This window comes from Cyprinus carpio, chromosome A15 (assembly GCF_018340385.1).
Source record: "Cyprinus carpio isolate SPL01 chromosome A15, ASM1834038v1, whole genome shotgun sequence".
Classification (NCBI taxonomy): Eukaryota; Metazoa; Chordata; class Actinopteri; order Cypriniformes; family Cyprinidae; genus Cyprinus; species Cyprinus carpio.
Window position 1 is genome coordinate 9,508,385 of NC_056586.1, and position 20,244 is coordinate 9,528,628.

General features: G+C 38.5%; 2 protein-coding genes across 6 annotated transcripts; one reads left to right on the plus strand and one right to left on the minus strand.

The window, feature by feature from the left end:
- The first annotated feature begins 230 nt into the window (after positions 1-230).
- LOC109048434 (glucose-6-phosphate exchanger SLC37A4-like) lies at positions 231-17,982 on the plus strand. 4 transcript variants are annotated; one of them, XM_042770944.1, is made up of 9 exons: positions 231-253; positions 12,826-13,077; positions 13,802-14,034; positions 14,540-14,783; positions 15,524-15,682; positions 15,999-16,084; positions 16,390-16,503; positions 16,767-16,905; positions 17,143-17,982. In XM_042770944.1, the coding sequence occupies exons 2-9, from the start codon at positions 12,930-12,932 to the stop codon at positions 17,307-17,309; spliced, it is 1,290 nt and encodes a 429-aa protein (XP_042626878.1). In that variant the 5' UTR covers positions 231-253; positions 12,826-12,929; the 3' UTR covers positions 17,310-17,982. The 4 variants fall into 4 exon arrangements, with proteins under 4 accessions (XP_042626878.1, XP_042626876.1, XP_042626877.1 ...); XM_042770942.1 differs by lacking the exon at positions 231-253 and adding an exon at positions 11,653-11,896; XM_042770943.1 differs by lacking the exon at positions 231-253 and adding an exon at positions 11,653-11,892.
- trappc4 (trafficking protein particle complex subunit 4) lies at positions 17,798-19,898 on the minus strand. Of its 2 annotated transcripts, none has more exons than XM_019096719.2 (5): positions 19,693-19,898; positions 19,388-19,562; positions 18,669-18,772; positions 18,434-18,560; positions 17,798-18,314 (listed from the first exon to the last, which is right to left on the minus strand). In XM_019096719.2, the coding sequence occupies exons 1-5, from the start codon at positions 19,865-19,867 to the stop codon at positions 18,236-18,238; spliced, it is 660 nt and encodes a 219-aa protein (XP_018952264.1). In that variant the 5' UTR covers positions 19,868-19,898; the 3' UTR covers positions 17,798-18,235. The 2 variants fall into 2 exon arrangements, with proteins under 2 accessions (XP_018952264.1, XP_042626880.1); XM_042770946.1 differs by having other exon boundaries at positions 19,683-19,878.
- Positions 19,899-20,244: the final 346 nt, after the last annotated feature.

A 20,244-nucleotide genomic window follows, 5' to 3' on the forward strand; every position in this document is an offset into this window, starting at 1 on the left:
AATATTATTTTGTATTTTAAAGCCTTTGATTTTTTTATGTAATCTTTATTTAAATACATTTAAGATTAGTATTTTTGTATTTTTAAAATACTTTGTGCCAGTCAATCTCTTTATCAGTGCTGATTTTGTGCATAAACTTATTTTAGACACGCCCCCTTCCGGCCTTCCCCCAGCCCCAACATTCATGCATGTGAGCAGCTGTACAACTCCATTCAGCAGCATTGAGAGATCGACTTTTCTGGAATAAGATAAGGTGAGGGTGTCATGGTCAGTTGAACTTGTTGATTAAAGTTAAAATAGTGCATCATTCAGATTTGCCTTTAGTTAACATGAAAGAATAAAAGAGCACCAACAGAGGAAAAAAAAATAGCATTAGCCAATCATTTTTGATAGTTAATCGGTTGTTGTTTTTTTTATCAACTAGCTTGTCAAATGTGTTTAAAGCATTACTGCTTGTTAGGGCTGGGTGATATGACAATACATAATATAGTGATGATATAAAATGTGATTAGTTCAGTCAAGTGTGAATTGATTGAACTTTTTCTAAATCGTTTACATAGAAAAAGGCATAAATCGGGGTAAGCAAATATATCTGTGCAGCTTTTAGTGGGAAAACGTTGGAGTGGAAAAAGAAGCATAGAAGAACTGTTGAGTAAAAGAGTGTGATGTACTTGGTGCAATTGCATTTATTATAAGTGCAATATGCTGCGAAAGGAAACTCATATTCAAACTCGGACATTGACAGGCAGTTTTTTGTGCGCGCGCTCCGAGATGGAGTGGAACACAGACAAGTAGGCCTTTATTCTTTGGCTTAAAGGCCCTTTCACATGGGACACAGCATTAATTAATTTAGTGTAAAAACGTGTTTTTTATAAATAGCATAACTACAACCAATCGATAAACTGTTATTACTGTTTTAGCCAATCACAGAATGTTGGGGAATGGGAAGGTGAGTTAGGTGAGTTTATGCTAGTGAAATATAAACTAATATTTTATGCCGGGACCAAACTCTCCCACTCTTTTGCTGCAAGCACCCAGATATCAACAAATAAATGGCAGGCCCCACAACCACCAAAGCCTGTGGGCCCAGCTCATCCTCCTCATCCTGTGAGAGCTTTCCGACCGCTGCCACAATGCCAGGGCCCAAACCCTCCATCTGCTGTAGGTGAACCAAAAACAACTGAAAGCAGCTCTCAGTGATATGTGTTGGGTCCACGCTATGATAGCAGCAACATTCACAAATGTTTACAGAACAAGCGGGAACCCAGTGTGTCTGTAGCTTTCTCTATTTCTGTTTTATCACGTGATAGAAAGTCTAAGGTCTTCTCAAGCCATATGGCTGACCCACAAAAAGTAATGCCATCAAACTAGCATTTCTAAACATTCGCTCACTAAAAATTTAATCATTTCTAATCAATGACTTAACCACAAACAACCTGAATTTTATGTTTCTAAACGAAACATGGCTAGAAGACAGCTGCTGTGCAACTGTCCTCAATGAAACAGCCCTTCCTAACTTTTATTTTATAAGTGTCTGCAGGACTGTTCAGAGAGGTAGAGGTGTAGCTGCTCTATTTAAAGATGTCTATCAATGCAAGCAAGTGTCATTTGGTCAGTACTTGTCTTTTGAATATCTAGGGATTGTGTTGAAAGGTGCTCCACACATTCTGTTTATCATTATTTACAGGCCTCCAAAATACTCTCCAGCCTTTGTTGAAGAGTTCACAGAAATGCTGTCAATAATTTCCTCAGAGTTTGACAGTTTTGCTATTGCAGGGGATTTTAATATTCACATAGATGGAAAACAAAAAACCAAACTAGCAGAAAACAAAACTACAAAAGAAATTTTAACTGTTTTAAACACTTTTGACCTGATTCAGCATGTGCATGAACCCACACACTCTAGATTTAATCATCAGTAAGGGTCTAAACATTTCATCCATTGTTATTAAGGATGTAGCACTATCTGATCACTTCTGTATTTTCTTTGATATATTAATCTCTGCTACCACTGAATCTAGATCTGTCTCTGTAAGAAAGAGAAGTATTAACTAAAACACTTTGCATTAACGAAAACGAATTTGACTTTTTGAAATTTAAGTCCTGGAAAACCTCTTGAAAACAGCCATATTTTTGAGAAGGTACTTGAAAAGTACTTGAATTTTTAAGGGGCAGTATATAAGAAGTGTTATTTTTTCCCTCAATAAAACATTCTTTATATGCAAAATTAACAATGCGGCACATCTGATATAAATACAGAGCCATTCCGTCTGGCTTTTAGCAGCGCACAAGATCTCGCAATATTACTCCTTGATGTGAAAAGCGTTCTCGCGATATTAGTATAAGTTGTGTTTGTGGTAAAACTTTTGATAGCGCTTGCATTATATTGTTTGGTCTTATTTCATGTGGTGTTCATTTGGGTTACATTTGCTTTAATTTATTTCACAGTGAGTTGTTTGGTTTAAGACTTTGAACACTTTGTTAAAAAAAATTATAAAATTTTAAATCAAGAGTGTAAGTTTGTAGATTGGGAAGGAGGAGGTGGGAACTGGCGAACATTTAAACAAAACTTTTATAAACAAGTGAACACAAAATGAAAGTAAAAGCGGCAGCCCCTCATGGACGACTGCCACATAAAACATAATAATAAAAACAACATAAATAGTCCAGGCCTGATCCTCTCTCACGCTTCACTGTCGTTACTCCTTTTATTCTTCCGGAGCTCCTCAGTGGGACTTGAGACTGGTGAGTGGAGCAGGTGTTGCTCATTATCATTTAGTCCACCGGCCTTGCTCCATTCCTACAGCCCCACCCCACTCGTCAGGACAGACGAGGCGAGACAAAAGGAGACGGAAGGATGAGGAGAGAGTTTATGGTTCCTGGAGACACTACTGCTTGGTCTTCATCAGCTGAGAGGCTCTTACTCGTGGTGCCATGCGATGGTACTGGACATCTTTTGGTGGATACCTTGACGCTCCTCCGCCCCTTTGCAGATGGCGATGGCTCCTCCAGTTGAGGGCAGCCGGCAGCTCCTCCCCGTTCCCTGCTCCTCCCCAATCGGCAGCCACCTTCCTCGACCCAGGAGATCAGCAGCTAACTCTCCACTCCACCAGTTGAACGATCGCTTCAGCACCAACTGGCGTTCTCCATCATGCTGCCCGATCTCCTCAGCACCCCAATCCCCCCTCAGCAGCAAAGGCTCTCTGACAGCATATCCCTCCTTCCTCCCAGGTTTAGGCACCAAGGTAACAACTTTCGTAGGTCAGGAAGCAAAACTTTTAAAAACAAATAACAATCAAACACAAAAACTAAAAAAAAAACGACAAAAAAAAAAAAAAAAAAAAAATCCGCATCCTCCTTTTATCCCATAAAACAACAACATAAATATTCCAGGGCTGGTCCTCTCTTATCCTTCACTGTCGTTACTCCTCCTTTTATCCTTTCGGAGATCCTCCACGGGACTCGAGACCAGTGAGTGGTGCAGGTGTCACTCATTATCATTTACTCCACAGCAGGCCTCGCTCCATTACCGTAGCTCTCAGCCCCGCCCCACTCATCACAAATAGCTTTACAATTTCATTGTTTTGTGGTGAAACAAATAACCAAGTACTGCTGTTTTACAAAAACTAAACGTGTGACATTTCCCTTCACAAGTTGTGAGATTTTATTTAGTTCTGAATGTAAAATATAGAATTTTTACTGTAAAAGTACATATATATAAAAAAGTGACATGACATGTAGCCAGGTATGGTGTCCCATACTCTCATACATTTCATCACAAACAAAACCAAGCAGTGAACAAACACACAAACTATTAACAAACAAAACAAACACACAGAGCAGTGGGCAGCCATTTTTCCTGTGGCACCTTTTGGAGGTTTGGTGCTTAGCTCAAGGGTCTCACCTGACCATTGTACATTCACTCCCCCCAACCAACAATCCCTGCTGGTACAAGTCAGACTCTCTAACCATTGGGCCACGACTGCCCCCAATATTTTACTTCAGTAGATTTGCATCCTGAATTAATAAGTAATTCACACTTTTTACTTTTTAATAAAATAAATGCTTTAACCTGTTAAATCTAATATTAATTCTACTTACAGTTAAGCCATTTAAAGGGTTTCACAAAGGTATTATTATTTTTTTTTTTACTGTATCGGCTTTGCATTAATGTTTTTCTCTTCCTGCTGATGATTTGACATTGCAACTGTTCTCACATCCTCCTGCACACTATGGTGATGACTAAGGTGACAGTTGTTGCTGACAGCACTGAAAGCCTCTTTCTCTGCAACATACTTTCAAAAGTTTGTATGAATCTCTGATTTTGTGTTCTAAGGTTGGGCCACTGTTCTGGCTCTGGCACACGGTTTCTACTGCAGTGCTGGCACACTTACACTTGCTATTGGAGGGAAAAGAGGTCTTGACCACATGACGGGTGCTGTGATGGTTGCTTGTGTTGTTGATCTGCTGATTGGCCGGTTCTTTGACTTTCAGAGCTGTGATGGAGCAGCAGCCCTGATCCCAACAGCAATGCAGAATGAACAGCTTGGCAAAAATCCAGTTCAACATCTATTTGATGATGATGGCGGTGATGCTGAAAAGAGAGTAGGTGCAACTCCAAAGATGATGATTAAAGAGACCCAGCGTTATTCATAGTGGGTCTTCTGTCCGCTCACCATGTCCCCGAAACCCATGGTGCTGAAAACCATGAATCAGAAGTACATAGACTCCAGGTAGCTCCAATCCTCCATGGTCGAGTACAGACCCGATGCTCCGTTAACCAGAATCGCAACTGTTGCCAAAATGAGGGTTACATAGTAAACAGAAGGTTTCCAGTCCACCTGCCCATTTCCATGTTCTGGTTGTGTGTTCAAATTGGGGATGTGTCTTTTACTCAGCTTTGTTTTTTGTTTTTGCTTTCGACATCTGCATGTGAGGAATGTAATCAGCGTTATCATTCTTTCCAGAAAGAGGTTGAAGAACACAATGGTGGCTGCGCAGCATATCAGCTCATAGAAGATAAGGAAGATTTTTCCATTGAGAGTAGCAGGTGCTGCCATCCCGAAACCTGATGTGGACACAGAAATGTACTGTAGCTAATGAAGGAGAATTGTGCAAACCCTGCAGTCACATTTAAGACAATTTAGACACAATATTGCCAGTTAAGCCTCATTCACACCAAGAAGGGTGACTGTAAATATAACTATAACAATAACTATAATTTTAGTGTCCACACCAAATAAGTGACCATTTAAAGTGGCGGATGACAAAATTAAAGAATGAGATTATAATAAAGAGAATATTATCATCCGTTGGTGTGGACACTATGGTTATCGTTGTTGCCTTAAATGTCAGAGCTCTCGGTCAGGTGGATTCTGTTCAGCTTTCAATGATTTTTTTTATCTGCTGAAAAAAAAAAACCTGTCCTAAAAATGATTCCAACGATATTGTTCCTCTATCGTTATTGTTACAGCAACTTCCATTATTCTCATGGAATTAGAATGATTATTAAAACTTTACACTTGTCTATTTTGCTTCACACGCACACACACAAAACACCAAAGCTGAATCAACTGCTGTGCCTGAATGAATCATTGTGTTGAAATGATTCAGTTGAGTGAATGATGATTCAATTACTCATTCATCAGTTGTTGTTTAGCTACTGAATCAGTGTTTTTGAAAGAATGAAAGATTCATTGACTCACTCATAAAACAGTTGTTTTTCATCACCTACTGGCATAAGAAAGTTACTGTAAATCCCACTCATAGACTGACAAACCTGTCTGTAATGTACAAACACTGGCTGAATACTGGCATACTACCCTTCTACTTCTGCCATTAAAATATACTATGAGTAGAAATACTATAGTGGTATGGTAGTATGCTATTCTGAATTCAACCTGACAGGCATAATGACAGCCTACAAACAATTAATAATTACATAGTGGAATTACAAGAAAAAAAGGAAATTATAGTACAGTTCTACCACAACAAAATCAAGATTTTCATCAACTTTAAGTTGATGAAAATCAATAATCTAGAGGTAATAATTTGTTGTGTTATGCAAACATGATGGCATTTACAGATTCCACTTTGTGTATTGACACACTACAGGTTATATTGGACACTGTACATTTTAACAGCCGTTTACATGTATCCATCATAACAAAGCTATTATGATGTGAGAGCTGGAAATTTAAATCAGGAAATAGATTTTTTTGTTTTTTTTTGTTTGCTATTTCACCACTAAAAGATAAGCGCAGAGGCAGATAATAAAACAAGGTTGTAAAAGACTGTGTAAACAATCATTCTACCCCGAAATGTATGGACATGTTAATGACTACATGGAGTCAGTAAGAGGTAGAAATATTAGTATGCTTCTTCAAATACAGGAACAGATGTATGGAATGAAAAGGTTACCTAGGAGGAATAAACAGACTTTCTGACAACAGAGAATTGCATTAATGGCTAATACCACAATCACCCAATGGCACAGACAGTTTAATTACAACTTGAATTGCTATTTTTAATCATTAAAAACAACAACAACAACAACAATAATAATAATAATAATAATTAGATGACATAGAAAGTTAAAGGTACTTAGAAAGTTTTGTGTGTTTTTTATTATACTTCTATGGATACATAGACAGATAGACAGAGACACTGAGAGACACTGAAGAGAGAGGACATGCACTCCTGATCTCCTGCAAAAACACCATTTAATACTGGATTAACTTGAACTATCTTAGATATTTTTATAAGGAGACACACACAAACTTACGTCCATCGACATCACTACACCTTGGATTAAAATTCTTTATATTAATCTGGATTTTGAAACAAAATATCTGGAAAAGGACAACAACTAACTAAGGACCCAACAGACCCTGCACAAGATACCAAAAGCCATCAAAAGAACCAAAAGGAATATATGTTGCAGAGGACTATTTGTTACAAGGAACCAAAGTAAATACATTTTCTAAAATCTTTCACCAAGTATTCTACAATGAACTATTTTTCAAAAAAGAAAAAGAAGTTTTACTCCTCATAACAGACAACAGTGTTATAGAATATATCAAACCCTACCTTGCTACCTGACCACGTGACCTACTTTTCAGAAGTGAAATAGAAATGAAAAAATAAGATGTAAAAAAAAAATACCAAAACAATAGCAAAAAAAATTCATACCCAATCCCCCAAACAGGTGCTAATGGCCCATAACACCAGGCCCATTGTGTGGAGGCTATCCCACTAATCTACCCAAAAGATGTTTCCAATGAAACAGCACGAAAAATCTACAAAAACAAAAAGTCCACAGAAAACCCAGAGACTTTATTTGCAGACCTTCATAAGGATGGCACTATTAGTAACCTGATCTTCTACACCAACAAGCCCTATATATGGCACAATGCATCAACTCACAATTCCCCAATGCAGAAAGAAAGGGCATCTGTGGAGGTTTGTTGTGTGAAGACACAACAACTATTAATGTTAACATATACAAAACATCAGGGATAGTTGTAGTGAAGAGCATCCAAGGGCACTTTGAAAAGAACTTTTCCAAAATCAAAGAAAGAGCACAACAGGAGCTCAGAAACAACGAGCAAGTCCCTACCCCAGAGGAACCAGACAGAACTCCAGCTCCACATGAGCAGGTAGAACTGAAAGACCCTCCCAGCTCAGAACAAACCAAAGACCCCTATCCACACTGCTATTGTACTGATGTGAGGAAGAAATTCAAAGCACTGGAAATTGAATTGGTGCAGCTCAGAGAGATGACCATCTCTTTCCTTGCTGCCCAAAGCACAGACCAGCCCAGCAACAACACCACAGAACTTCACTTCTGCCTGCTTCACTACAGGCAAACTCTGGTCTCACTACAGGCAGAAGTGAAGCAGCTACAGCAAGAGAGGGACAGGCTAAAGGACCAACTGGGAGGACTGGATTCCCAGCTCTCACAGCAGACACAGAGCCACTGGGCCCTGATAACAGCCCTAAGAGAGGAGATGAGAGAACTGAAAGAGGAGAAATACACTCATCGCAAAGACCTCACCCCAACAGAAGATACCCCCACACTGATCACAACTCCCAAAACACAGTGGCAGAGCCCAGCCAAAACCTTCCTTCCTCACCAAACCATCTACCCAGCTCACAGCCAGCCTCAGAATCCCAAACATTGTTCTCCTAATCGACTAAAACCAAAAAAAACAGAAATTGATCTCCGAATTGACTCAAATGGGAAGATTATAGATGAGAAGAAGCTCTCCCCAAACACAGAGTGGCCAAACTCTGGTGCCCAAACACCCATAGCGCCCTCAAACTGCTGGACGTGGACAAACTTGGGACACCAAGCCACATAATATTTCACACCGGCACAAACGACCTTAGAACACAACAGGAAAGAGTGGCAACAGCACTACAGCCACAACCACCTTTCCAAGTGCAAAAATCACCATCTCCACACTGCTCCCATTCAAGGACTTCCACCCAGATACAATTCAGTGGGATTAATGCAAACCTCTCCAGTGCCTGTGCACTCAAACCTCGCGTACACCTGGCACATCACCCCTCCCTGGACCTCACATGCCTCTACGACCACGTCCACCTGTACAGAGCAACTGTATCTGCCTTTGCAAAGACACTAAAAGATGTTGCCCTAAACCGTAGCATCCACACCACTCCCAGAAGCAGCAGAGCTAGGCAGAACCCAACCAGACCGGGAAACAACCGTACAGGACCAGAAGCAGGCCAAAGACCCCCTTCAAAAACAAATATCCTCGTCCAGCACCTGATCAAAGCCTGCGATCAACTCTCTACCCCATCCACAGTCAACAGACCAGAACACAGCCTCTCCTGCCTACACCCCGCACATGCAGCAGAGCCCTGGCAACCTCAGCTATGCCCAGACAGTGAGCAGAAACCCCACACCAGCACCCGCACAAGTCCCAACAACTGAGCTGAAAGACATTCACCAGATCTTCAACCTGATCTGCTCACACATACTGTCCTAGGACAAATCCTGCCAACAAAAGTATCATCCCATGGATAAAGCATTTATCATATCATGTTGGAATATTCAAGGCCCGAAGTCATCTGCTTTCGGACTAAAAAGCAAAAACACAGATTTTACCACAGAAATAAAAAACTCAGACATAATCATCCTGCAGGAGACATGGAGCAGAGGAGATGGACCCACTAGTTGCCCTACAGGCTACAGAGAAGTCATCATCCCATCCACCAAACTGCCTGGAGTGGCTGAAGGAAGAGAGGAGGAATGCTTATCTGGTATAAGTCCAGTTTAGCCCACTCTATTAATATTGTTAAAACAGGCCAATTTTATACATGGATAGAAATTAACAGATTCGTCACCTCAACAGAGAGAAACATCTTCCTGTGTGCAACTTACATTCCTCCAAAAGAGACTCCCTACTTCAACAAAGACAGTTTCCCCACCTTAGAAGGAGAGATCAACTACTTCCAGTCACAGGGCAACATACCGATCTGTGGAGACTTAAATGCCAGAACAGGCGAATAACTGGACACACTTCACTCTTAGGGAGACAAACACATACCAGGAGGTGACATCCTTTCATCACCAACACAAACCCCAAGACTCAACCATGATAAAACAGCAAACAACAATGGAACACACCTTCTACAGCTGTGTTGTGCACTGGGTCTGTACATGGCGAGGAGATTCGTACGGTAGGTACACTTATAGCTCAGTGCTGGGTAACAGTACAGTAGATTATTTCATCACCAACCTAAATCCAAACTCTCTCAGAGCGTTTACAGTCAGCCAACTAACCCCACTGTCAGACCACAGTAAAATCACACTCTATCTAAACAGAAAAAAACATACATCAAAACAAACCCACCTCCATGCCCTCAAACACAAATATAAAATAATTAATATCCCAAAAAAAAAAAAAAAAATTTAACAGAGCAGCATTAAATTCCCTGCGCACCTAAGAGCAGTCATATCAAGACCCTCCACCATAAAGCCTTAAGCTACCAAGAACTGAGCCCAGAGAAAAGCCCCCTCAACCAGCTGGTCTCAGAACTGACTTTACAATCCAAAACCCCAGCTAGACTAAATCAAATCATTAAAACACAGAAAGAGAAATATCTGAAACATTGGACAGAAGCAACGTCTCAACAAAGTAAATTAGAATGCTATCTGTCTTTAAACAGAGAATATTAATTGGCAGAATACCTAAACACAGTGGCAGACCCTAAACTAAGAAAAGTCCTGACCATGTCCAGACTCAGTGACCATAACCTCACTATAGAGACAGGCAGACACAGACAGACCTGCTGCCAAAAGAAGACAGATTGTGTCAAGACTGCACACAACACAAGTGGAAACAGAACAGCACTTTTTAACAATAATGCCCTAATTATACACAAATTAGGGAAATTTTCTTCCCCCAATTCACAAACCAGCACAAAGACTTCAACCAGATACAACAAAAGGACAAACTGCTGTACATTCTGGGAGAATCCTCAACAAGCTCTAACCTGGCTACAAGGTACATCAAGTCCTGCCACGATAAAAGAACCAGCAGCAGAACAGAAGCACAAGTCACAGCCGGAAGAAAACACTGTACAACACACACACACTGACATGACAGGATCCAGTCCTTCTCCTGTCTCTTTATTGGAATTTTTATTAGTACCTTCGTTTTACTGAATACAGATATATAGACTCTATATGCTATAGGCTACTTCTATTCTTATTTATATTTGTGTTAAATGTCTTTTAAAATGTTTCTATGCTTTGGCAATGTAAAGATACTTTTTTTTACCATGCCAATAAAGCTACTTGAATCTAGAATCTAGACAGACTGACAGAATGAAAGACAGAATGCTTAAGATGAACACAGACAGAACGACTGATAGTCAGACAGGCAGAATGATAGATAGATAGATAGATAGATAGATAGATAGATAGATAGATTACTCACTCAAGAAAAATACTGTGTGTGGGGTGTGTGTGTGTGTGTGTGGTGTGTGTGTGTAGAGTGCCAGAGTCATTACTCACTCAAGAAAATTACCATGTGTTAGCCTATATGGCTGAGGGTCTGGACAAGAGGTTGCAGGTTCAAACTCTGCAAGAGGTTTTCTGTGAACCATCACCAGAGTGCCAGAGGGACAGTCTCTTTAATAGAGAGTGTCAGTTAACATTTCTATTATTATCATAAATGTTGAAAACGTCGTGCTGCTTAACATTTTATTGGAAACTGTGATACTTTTTTCAGGATTCATGATGAATAGATATTTGTAACATTAGAAATGTATATACTGTCACTTTTGATTAATGTAATGCATCCTTGCCAATAAAAGTATTATTTTCTTTAAATTAATGAAATATTTATAATGCAATATTTACATTATCAATTAATGTAGATAATCTTATGACACTTCAGGCTATATACAGTAACTTTTTAAAACAACTGCATAACAGTACAGTATTTCTGTAGTTGTAATGCATTTATTCCTCTCTGTCCAGCATTAAACAGTCTTTGTAAATGCACCATTTCATGTAATAAAACCACTTCAGATGCAGCTTCTGGTCTGCCTTTAGAGATGACAACAGAATTTGAACAATATAATAAGCTTTCATGGTTTAATCCTCTGCGCTGTTAATACAACTCGTCCGGTAGGCGGCAGCAATGGACTGAATTGCTAGTTTCAGGATTTCACATTCACAGCATCTACACGAGATCCGCAAATATCTGATTATAAGAGAGAAAATAAATAATGTAACATGAACATTTACAGAGGACCGTGTGTCGGATCGACACGGTTTGGTCACGGATAAAGGGTTAATGAAAACTGTTCTCTTGCTGGAACAAACATCCGAAAGGCGACCTCTTGTTCACGGAAGTAGGCATGTTGTTGTTTTCATCATTAGTTTCTGTTATGACATTTTATAAATCTTACTTGACTTATGCCTTCGACTTAGCTCATAACTTAAAGGAAGGCCATCGAGATTGTAAGTTAGATTGCGGATGATTGTTTTACTGATTGTTTGCGAGCTGCAGTATCAAAGCAGCTCCTTGTGCACTATGCAGCATTTCCAAACTTTAAACTATTAGACAAACACAAAACATATCTGCACGCAGCAATGTGGATCATAATCATAGTACACAATGTTGAATGTGACTGCACCTATTGTTGTCTGAATTTGTAATTTTTTTGGTGAAGGTCTGATGAACGTTTGTAGTTAGAAAAGGAGGTTTTTCATAATGTTTAAAAGGGTGGATAATCTAGTCAGACTGAAAGCAAGGAATACATTTGATCAGGAAAATATTTTTCTAGACTGCATAGTTCAAAAGTTATCATCAGACATACAGTATAAATACAACTTTGAGCTGATCACACTTAAACAATAAAAACCCCCAAATTACAAAAGATCATAATCATAGTGCAACGATTCTTACACAATACACACCGCCAATGGTCAAACCTGCAATATGTCACATACAGACTCCCACGTCAATCATTAAACTCCTCAGATTAGGGGATCTTCAGTAGCACCCTCTTCATAACTCATTTAAGATAACAACAAAGTAAAATAATAGAAAAAAAGAAAAACATTGGCTATGGTAGATCTGCTGCAATCGAAATGTCAGTGGCACACACTGCTCCCTGTTTCAGTGCAGTAGAGTATGTTACAGTCCGTCCCTCGACACTGTTCTCTTAAAGCAGTTGTTAGCCGGAGGACACTCCAAAGATCTCTGCAAAGTTGACCATTAACCCTGCCGTTGATTACAGCTCTTTCTCCTGACCTCACAAGCTTCTCATCATGTTTCACAGATCCACACGTTTGAGTTCATAGCCCTTGGATGCTCCTGGTAACTCCTGTGTCGAGCTGAAGAAGACCTTTACGTTTCCTCCCTTATCGTTAAGTCGTGCCAGCCATGGCGAAGAGAGGATATGGCTACTACCGAGCTACTATATTCCTGGCCATGTTTGTGGGCTACACGCTGTATTACTTTAACAGGAAGACCTTTTCTTTTGTGATGCCCTCTGTAATGCAGGAGATCACGCTGGATAAGGATGATCTAGGTGAGCATGTGCAACGAGGAGCCTGTACTTTGTCTTTCCTCTGTCGTGTGTCCACACATGCATTTATTTGAATTACAGTAAATGGAGATGATACAGACAGACAGAGAAGGCACTAAAGCATTGTGTAATTCTCTCTATGCAGTGCCTTTTCTATCCACTTTTGAATTATATATATATATATATATATATATATATATATATATATATATATATATATATATATATATGTAATATGTATATATATATATATATATATATATATAGTATTATATATATATATATATGTATATATATATATGTATATGTATATATATATATATATGTATATATATATATATATATGTATATATATATATATATATATCTGAATATGCACCAGCAGTCAATGATAATGCATCATTGAACAGTGTTTTTAACCCACTGTAAGCACTTTCCCTGTTAGACTAGACATATTTGAGCTGGTCATCTTTTTTTCTTGTGAAATTTTTGTCATAAACAGATAAAATGAATGCATAAATATTATAAAATTATATTATAAGTTGTATAAAAATCTGTTTAATTTTGTTAATGTTGGTAAATCTGTTAAATAAATTACTTTTTTAACACCTAAAGAAATGCTCCTTTGTCCTATCTTTGCAAACCCATATGTTTTTGAGAGGTTCTGAATGGGAATCACTCTCTGCTGAAGTCTAATCAATGTTTATTTCCTCTTTGTGCCCTGCAGGTCTTATCACTAGCAGTCAATCACTGGCCTATGCCATTAGCAAGTTCATAAGCGGTGTGCTGTCCGATCAGATGAGCGCACGATGGCTTTTCTCTGTTGGGCTGTTTATGGTTGGTGGCATCAATGTGGTTTTCGCTCAGTCCTCGTCGGTGGCGGTGTTCTCAGGCCTGTGGTTTCTGAATGGACTGAGTCAAGGTCTAGGATGGCCACCATGTGCAAAACTACTACGCAAGGTATGGATCTGATCCTGTAATCCATGGACTTGCATTGTACATACAAATATATATACACTCTTAAAAACAAATGTTCTTTATTGGCATCTTTGGCTCCATTAAGGACCTTTAACATTGATGGCACCATTGCACACTTTATAGTGGAATTTTCAGCATCATTACTTCAGTCATCAGTGTCACTTGATCCTTCAGAAATCATTCAAATATGCTGATTTGGCACTCAAGTAACATTGTTTGAAAACAATTATAATGTCTTATATATTGTGGAAACCATGATACATTTCTTTCAGGAATCTTTGATAAATTGAAAGTTCAAAAGAACAGCATTTTTTTTAAATAAATATACTGTAAACATAAAAAATAAATATAAATATAACTTAAAAATTAAATAAATACAAACGTATGTATGTACTAACGCCAAACTTTGAATGGTATTGTATATGCATACATTTCAGGTGCATTTCTAGAGTACATATAAAATTAACTGAATCATTTGTTTAAATAGTGGTTTGAGCCATCTCAGTTTGGGACCTGGTGGTCATTGATGTCCTGTAGTATGAATCTGGCTGGCGGTCTCGGGCCCATAATTGCCACACTGATGGCCCAAAGCTACAGCTGGAGGTTCACACTGTCCATCTCCGGCCTGACTTGTGTGGTCATGTCCATCTTCTGTCTGCTCTTAATCCGAAATGAGCCCAGTGAAGTTGGCCTGCCAAATATTGAAGCTGGTGCAAACAAAGTAAAAGGAGGTACAAAAGACTTCAAAAGACATATGCACATGTATTTTATGAGTATAACCAATTCCACTGAATAACCTGCTTCAATAGGAAGAACATCACATTAAGGAATTAAAACTGTCAGTGAATGTGGTTTCATGTTATCTTCATTTTCCATACTTAGATCCCATTGCACTTCTCGTAAAGAGTAGGGGTGCATCCCCGGTGTCCTGGCCAAATTCCCTCCACTGGCTCTTGTCAAAGCCTCCTAATAATCCCCATCCACTGAATTGGCTCTATCTCTCTCTTTCTCCTCTCCACCTGTAGCTGGTGTGTGGTGAGCGCACTGGTGCCATTGTATGTGGCTGCTGTAGCATCATCCAGGTGGATGCTGCACACTGCTGGTGGTTGAAGAGAGACAATCATATGATTGTAAAGTGCTTTGGGTGTACAGCAATACACAATAAAGCGCTAAATGCCTCATTCATTCATTGATTCATTAGTTGTTTACTATGGCTAGTTTTGCTTATATAAGATCATTGCTGTTCTACGACGTTATGAAAGTCTGCATTAGATAAAAGGTTTCACCTGGAAGTTCTTTAATGAACTATTGGACCAAAACAGAGTACAAAGGGGTGTGTTTGACTGGGTCTTTGTGTTAATTCATGTTCTTTCTGTCAAAGGTCACTAATGTTGAACTATTGTACTTTTCCATCTGTCCTCTAAGAACAGTTGTACATTTGATCCATCTGGTATCTACCCCCAAATTTCAGGCACCAGCAAAAATGAAAGCACCTTCAAAGAGTTCGTCTTTTCTCCATATCTTTGGGTTTTGTCATTGGGATACCTGGTGGTGTTTGGGGCGAAGAATGCTTACACTGACTGGGGGCAACTTTTCCTCATCCAGGACAAGGGCCAGTCGGCACTAACGGGTACTGTGTGTTGTCTAATGTATTTAGTTTTTAAGTTTTCAGTATCCACATTATTTTTAATGCAGCAGGTGCAGCCATTTTTAACTTGAATGTGCAAGGCTTCCATTGTCGTCTGGCAACTTTTTGTAGTGTGAGAACATTTTCAGTTCTGAATGTTACAGTGTGTTTTCATAATTTCATAATACAGTGAACTCTTAACTTGAAAGATCCAGCAACATTTCTCATGATATGTCCTATTTTAGAAATAGTCTGCTAAGTGTATGATGAGACATTTTAGGTTATGGAGTAAACTATTTATTGTTGTTGAATTTAACAGGAAGTTCCTTTATGAGTGCCATGGAGATTGGAGGACTCCTGGGTAGTTTAGCCGCAGGATTTCTGTCAGACAGAGCTGTGGCAAAGGTGAGTCTATACCACCAATATCCATTTATATTCAATTCTAATACAATGCATGATAAACCACCAGCCTCCTTGTTTAATTTGACTCAGTTGACTATGTTCCCATTTTTCCTCCACAGCAGCAATTTGACCCAACTAGGCCATTTTCCTCCACAGCAGCCATTACTCAGTGTCACGTGATCCTTAAGAAATCATTCTAATATGTTGATTTGCTCAAGAATGCATTTATTATTATCAGTGTTTAATATGTATGTGTCTTTGCTAAATAAACATATTAAAAATCATTATTATCGCTCTTTAATTTTCAGCATGGATTGCGTCTGTATGGTAACCCTCGCCATGGGCTCTTGCTCTCCATGATGGCTGGGATGTGTGTCTCCATGTACCTCTTCCGCACTACAGTCACAGCTCACAGCTCAAACGTAAGCTCAGTATCACTCACACAATGCAAATGAACAAAACTGACAGAAAATATTGATGATTCATCCTGCAATAGCAAATTATATCACTGGGTTTGACATTAAACTAAACCCTACTGGCTGTTTATTTTATTTTATTATTTTTAAACAGACGAACCTGCACAAAAGTTTTGCACAAACTTGCAATAGGTAATATGTCAATGCGGGAAAGAAAACTGTGTTTATGTGTTCTACAATGTACATGTTCTATTATAATTTACACACAGGTCTGGATTTTTTTGCTGGGTGCTGTCTTTGGCTTTTCCTCCTATGGACCGATTGCCTTGTTTGGAGTTCTGGCAAATGAAAGCGCTCCGTCGAACTACTGTGGGACCTCTAACGCCATCGTGGGTCTGATGGCAAACGGTGATCATCTTCTCAATAAACAGCAGTAGTGACATACTGAAACTGTACTAACCTACAGTATAATTTCATAAAGCTATATTTAGATTAGTTAAATGTCCATACTGGTGTTTTTGCTGAAAAATTAATTCTATAAGTTAGTTTTGACCTCTCAAATAAAATTTGCAGCAATATCACGATGTTAACCATTTGCCCATTTCAAAGAATGCTAATGTGGTTTTGTGTTTGTTTTGCTGGCAGTTGGTGGTTTCCTGTCAGGGTTGCCATTCGGCACCATTGCAAAGCACTATGACTGGAACACAGCATTCTGGGTAGCAGAAATAACCTGCACCATCACCACAGTTGGATACTTCCTGCTCCGGAATATCCGCACCAAGATGGGAAGTTTACCCAAGAAGGCCGACTAAACAAGATTATAATATTATTTTTAACGTTTTTTTAACTAGTTTTTACGGTACTGTATAAAGGACAAAAAAAAATAAAGTGTTCGACTTGTCTAGGATTTTACTGTTGTTTATGAAATCTAGATTAAATTAAGTGTGGATATCTATTCCTAAGATATTACACTATTTTACGCAATGTTTAAAAATAGGATACCATGTTATGTCACTTTCTGCACATCATGTTATTTATTCTGTTTATTTTAAAAACGGATGCCAGTATTTTACACTGTTCTGAATCTTCTCACCCAGCACTTACATTGCAGAATTTTATCATTTGGTTAAGGCATGTTAAAGCCATTTCTTCAGGGCTATTGACATTTTATCGCTATTAAGTCAATTAAAATAAATGCATTTCTTGTATTTTTGATCCATTTTAAAACTTTAACTGGTCCTACCTCTGTATCTGCAGTATTACAAATTCATAAATGTGTATGATGAAATATGACAACGTGTTAGATCACATGAATGTTTAATAGCACAGTTATGTAAATGAAAAATGTAAGACCAAACTTCAGAAACAGATCCAAGGTACAGTAGGCTTCTCATAATCTCCTGACAAAAGGCAAATGATATGGAAATTTCCTTACATTTAGAAAGACGTTAATAAACGTGTTTCAGTGACATGTATTGAGCATCATGAGCTGCTTCATCTTGTATAGATGTTCTGCACATTACAAACTCAAACTGTGTCCATGTACATTATTTACAAAGGTTATGTGAAATATGTTTCTCACTGTAAATTTGGGACTTAATTTCAAGAAAAATGTAAATTAACCAAACATAGTGGTCTTAAACTATGTTCAGAGGTTTGAGCTCGAGGAAAACTCTTAACAGTTGATGGAAATCCTTATCCCATTTTTCTGGACAAGTTCGATCGGTACAAGTCCAGTTCAAGACCCGGGTCCAAATGTCCCAGCTTTCTCTGCTATTTCCAGGGCACTCTTTAGATTTTGGTCAAATAGCTCACATCTGAAAGAAATGATGCATTTTTGTTACACACAACACCTTTGTGGCAAGCAACAAATTGGAAAGCATGCAAAGCTCATAACATAATGACTAGTGATAGTAAAAAAAAAAACTACACAAACCTGATGGGCATTTCTAAAGAGTAGAAAGGATTCTTCAGTGCGAAGTCTGAGTAGATCTCATAAATCTTTCTTAGGAGGGCATCAATACCAGACTGTCGAGGGTCTGCCAATACAATGAACTTTATACCTGCAAGAATAAGAACATCAAAATTACTCTGGTTTTGTTCCGCACAAAATTCTACAATCTAAGACTAAATTTAATTTGTTCTTACAATGAGAAAAAAAAAAAAAAGACCTGTGAGTGTTTGAAAGCAGTGCAGTTTAAACACATCTGTCTCCAGCATTTCAATACCAGAGCTGCCGACTTCAGGTGATAACTGTGATCCGATGGCAAACAGCCTTAGAAAACACAAGAAGATGCAGGTACAACAGTATTTTGTTTTCATGATCCTGATCCTATTATTAATATTATTATTCAAAATAGTCAAATAATTAGTAACATAAACATTAATTAAGAAATCAGCACTTTAACAAAACATAAAAACACAATAAAAAATATAACTCACAACAACCATTTTCAAAAATAAAATTGATCAAAAGTGACAGTGAAGACATTCATAATGTTACAAAAGATATTAATTTCATATAAAATATTCTGCAGCACAACTGTTTTCAACATTGATTTTTTTGATCAAATAAAAAGCAACCTTTATGCACATAAAAGACTTCATTCAAAAACCAATTAAAATAAAAAAATAAATTTCACACACAAATAAATAAAATCTTACCGACTTCAAACTTTTGTATGGCAGTGCAGATAATAAAATAAAGGTCACACACTAATATTTCGTTGTTATCTTTGATAACACTGGCTTTTTGTTGTGGCATTGCTTCGACAACATTGTTCTGTAGACCAGACGAGTGTTTCAATGACGAAAAAAAGTCATACAGGTTTGAAACAACATTAGCAACATTACAACAACGGGTTGAGCATGTTTAATGAAGTCTACTCACGAGTGAAACATTGAGGCCAACATGAGCTTCTCATTGGAGCTGAGGCGAGGTCGCCCGAATTTGATGGACACTGGATAGTTGGCAGGATCTTTCAGATACTCCAGTATGTCCTTCCCTTCCGCCGTGTATTTACCATTCACATCCACCCCGTTAATGGACAGGACCGCATGACCCACTGCACGCGACACAACACATGCCGTATAACTCACTATAAAACACGCTGGACTCCAGTGATGAGCCTATAACGTAACGTTAAATGTGTAATAATAATACATGGGATGGATTGCAGACACATACACACACACCTCTGATCCCGTCCCGCTGTCCGAATGACACAACCAACTTCTCATCGTAAATCTTTAACACTAAATCAAGCGGAAAGCTGAATGTTTTTTCAACTTCAGCTCGAGGTACATAATTATCGTACTGGTAGATGAGTCCGCCGGCCTTATTGACAACATACACACTGAAGATCGCCATCTTTCTTCCGGACTGTCAGCGGGGTAACGTTAGTCATGTGACTTTGTTGCGTCTGGGAAAATATAAAATAATAGTAATACAAATATGATTAAAAAACGCACACCATGTAGTGTCTACAAACTATATTTTTTATTATAACAATTAAGTAACTGTTGCGGTGTATTTTTGTGACCGAATAAGTTAATGTAGTGTTGATAGTGATGAAAACTTCATTTCCCATAATACCATACTCGCCGAGCGCACTGATTGGCTAAAGCCAAAGCCTTTGATAAAGCGCATATTCTGCGGCTTTAAGAATATTAATGGACAGGGCTTTGCACTATGTATGCTCAATAAAATTGATCGTTTTACGCTTTATGTTTCGTCCAATTCTCATT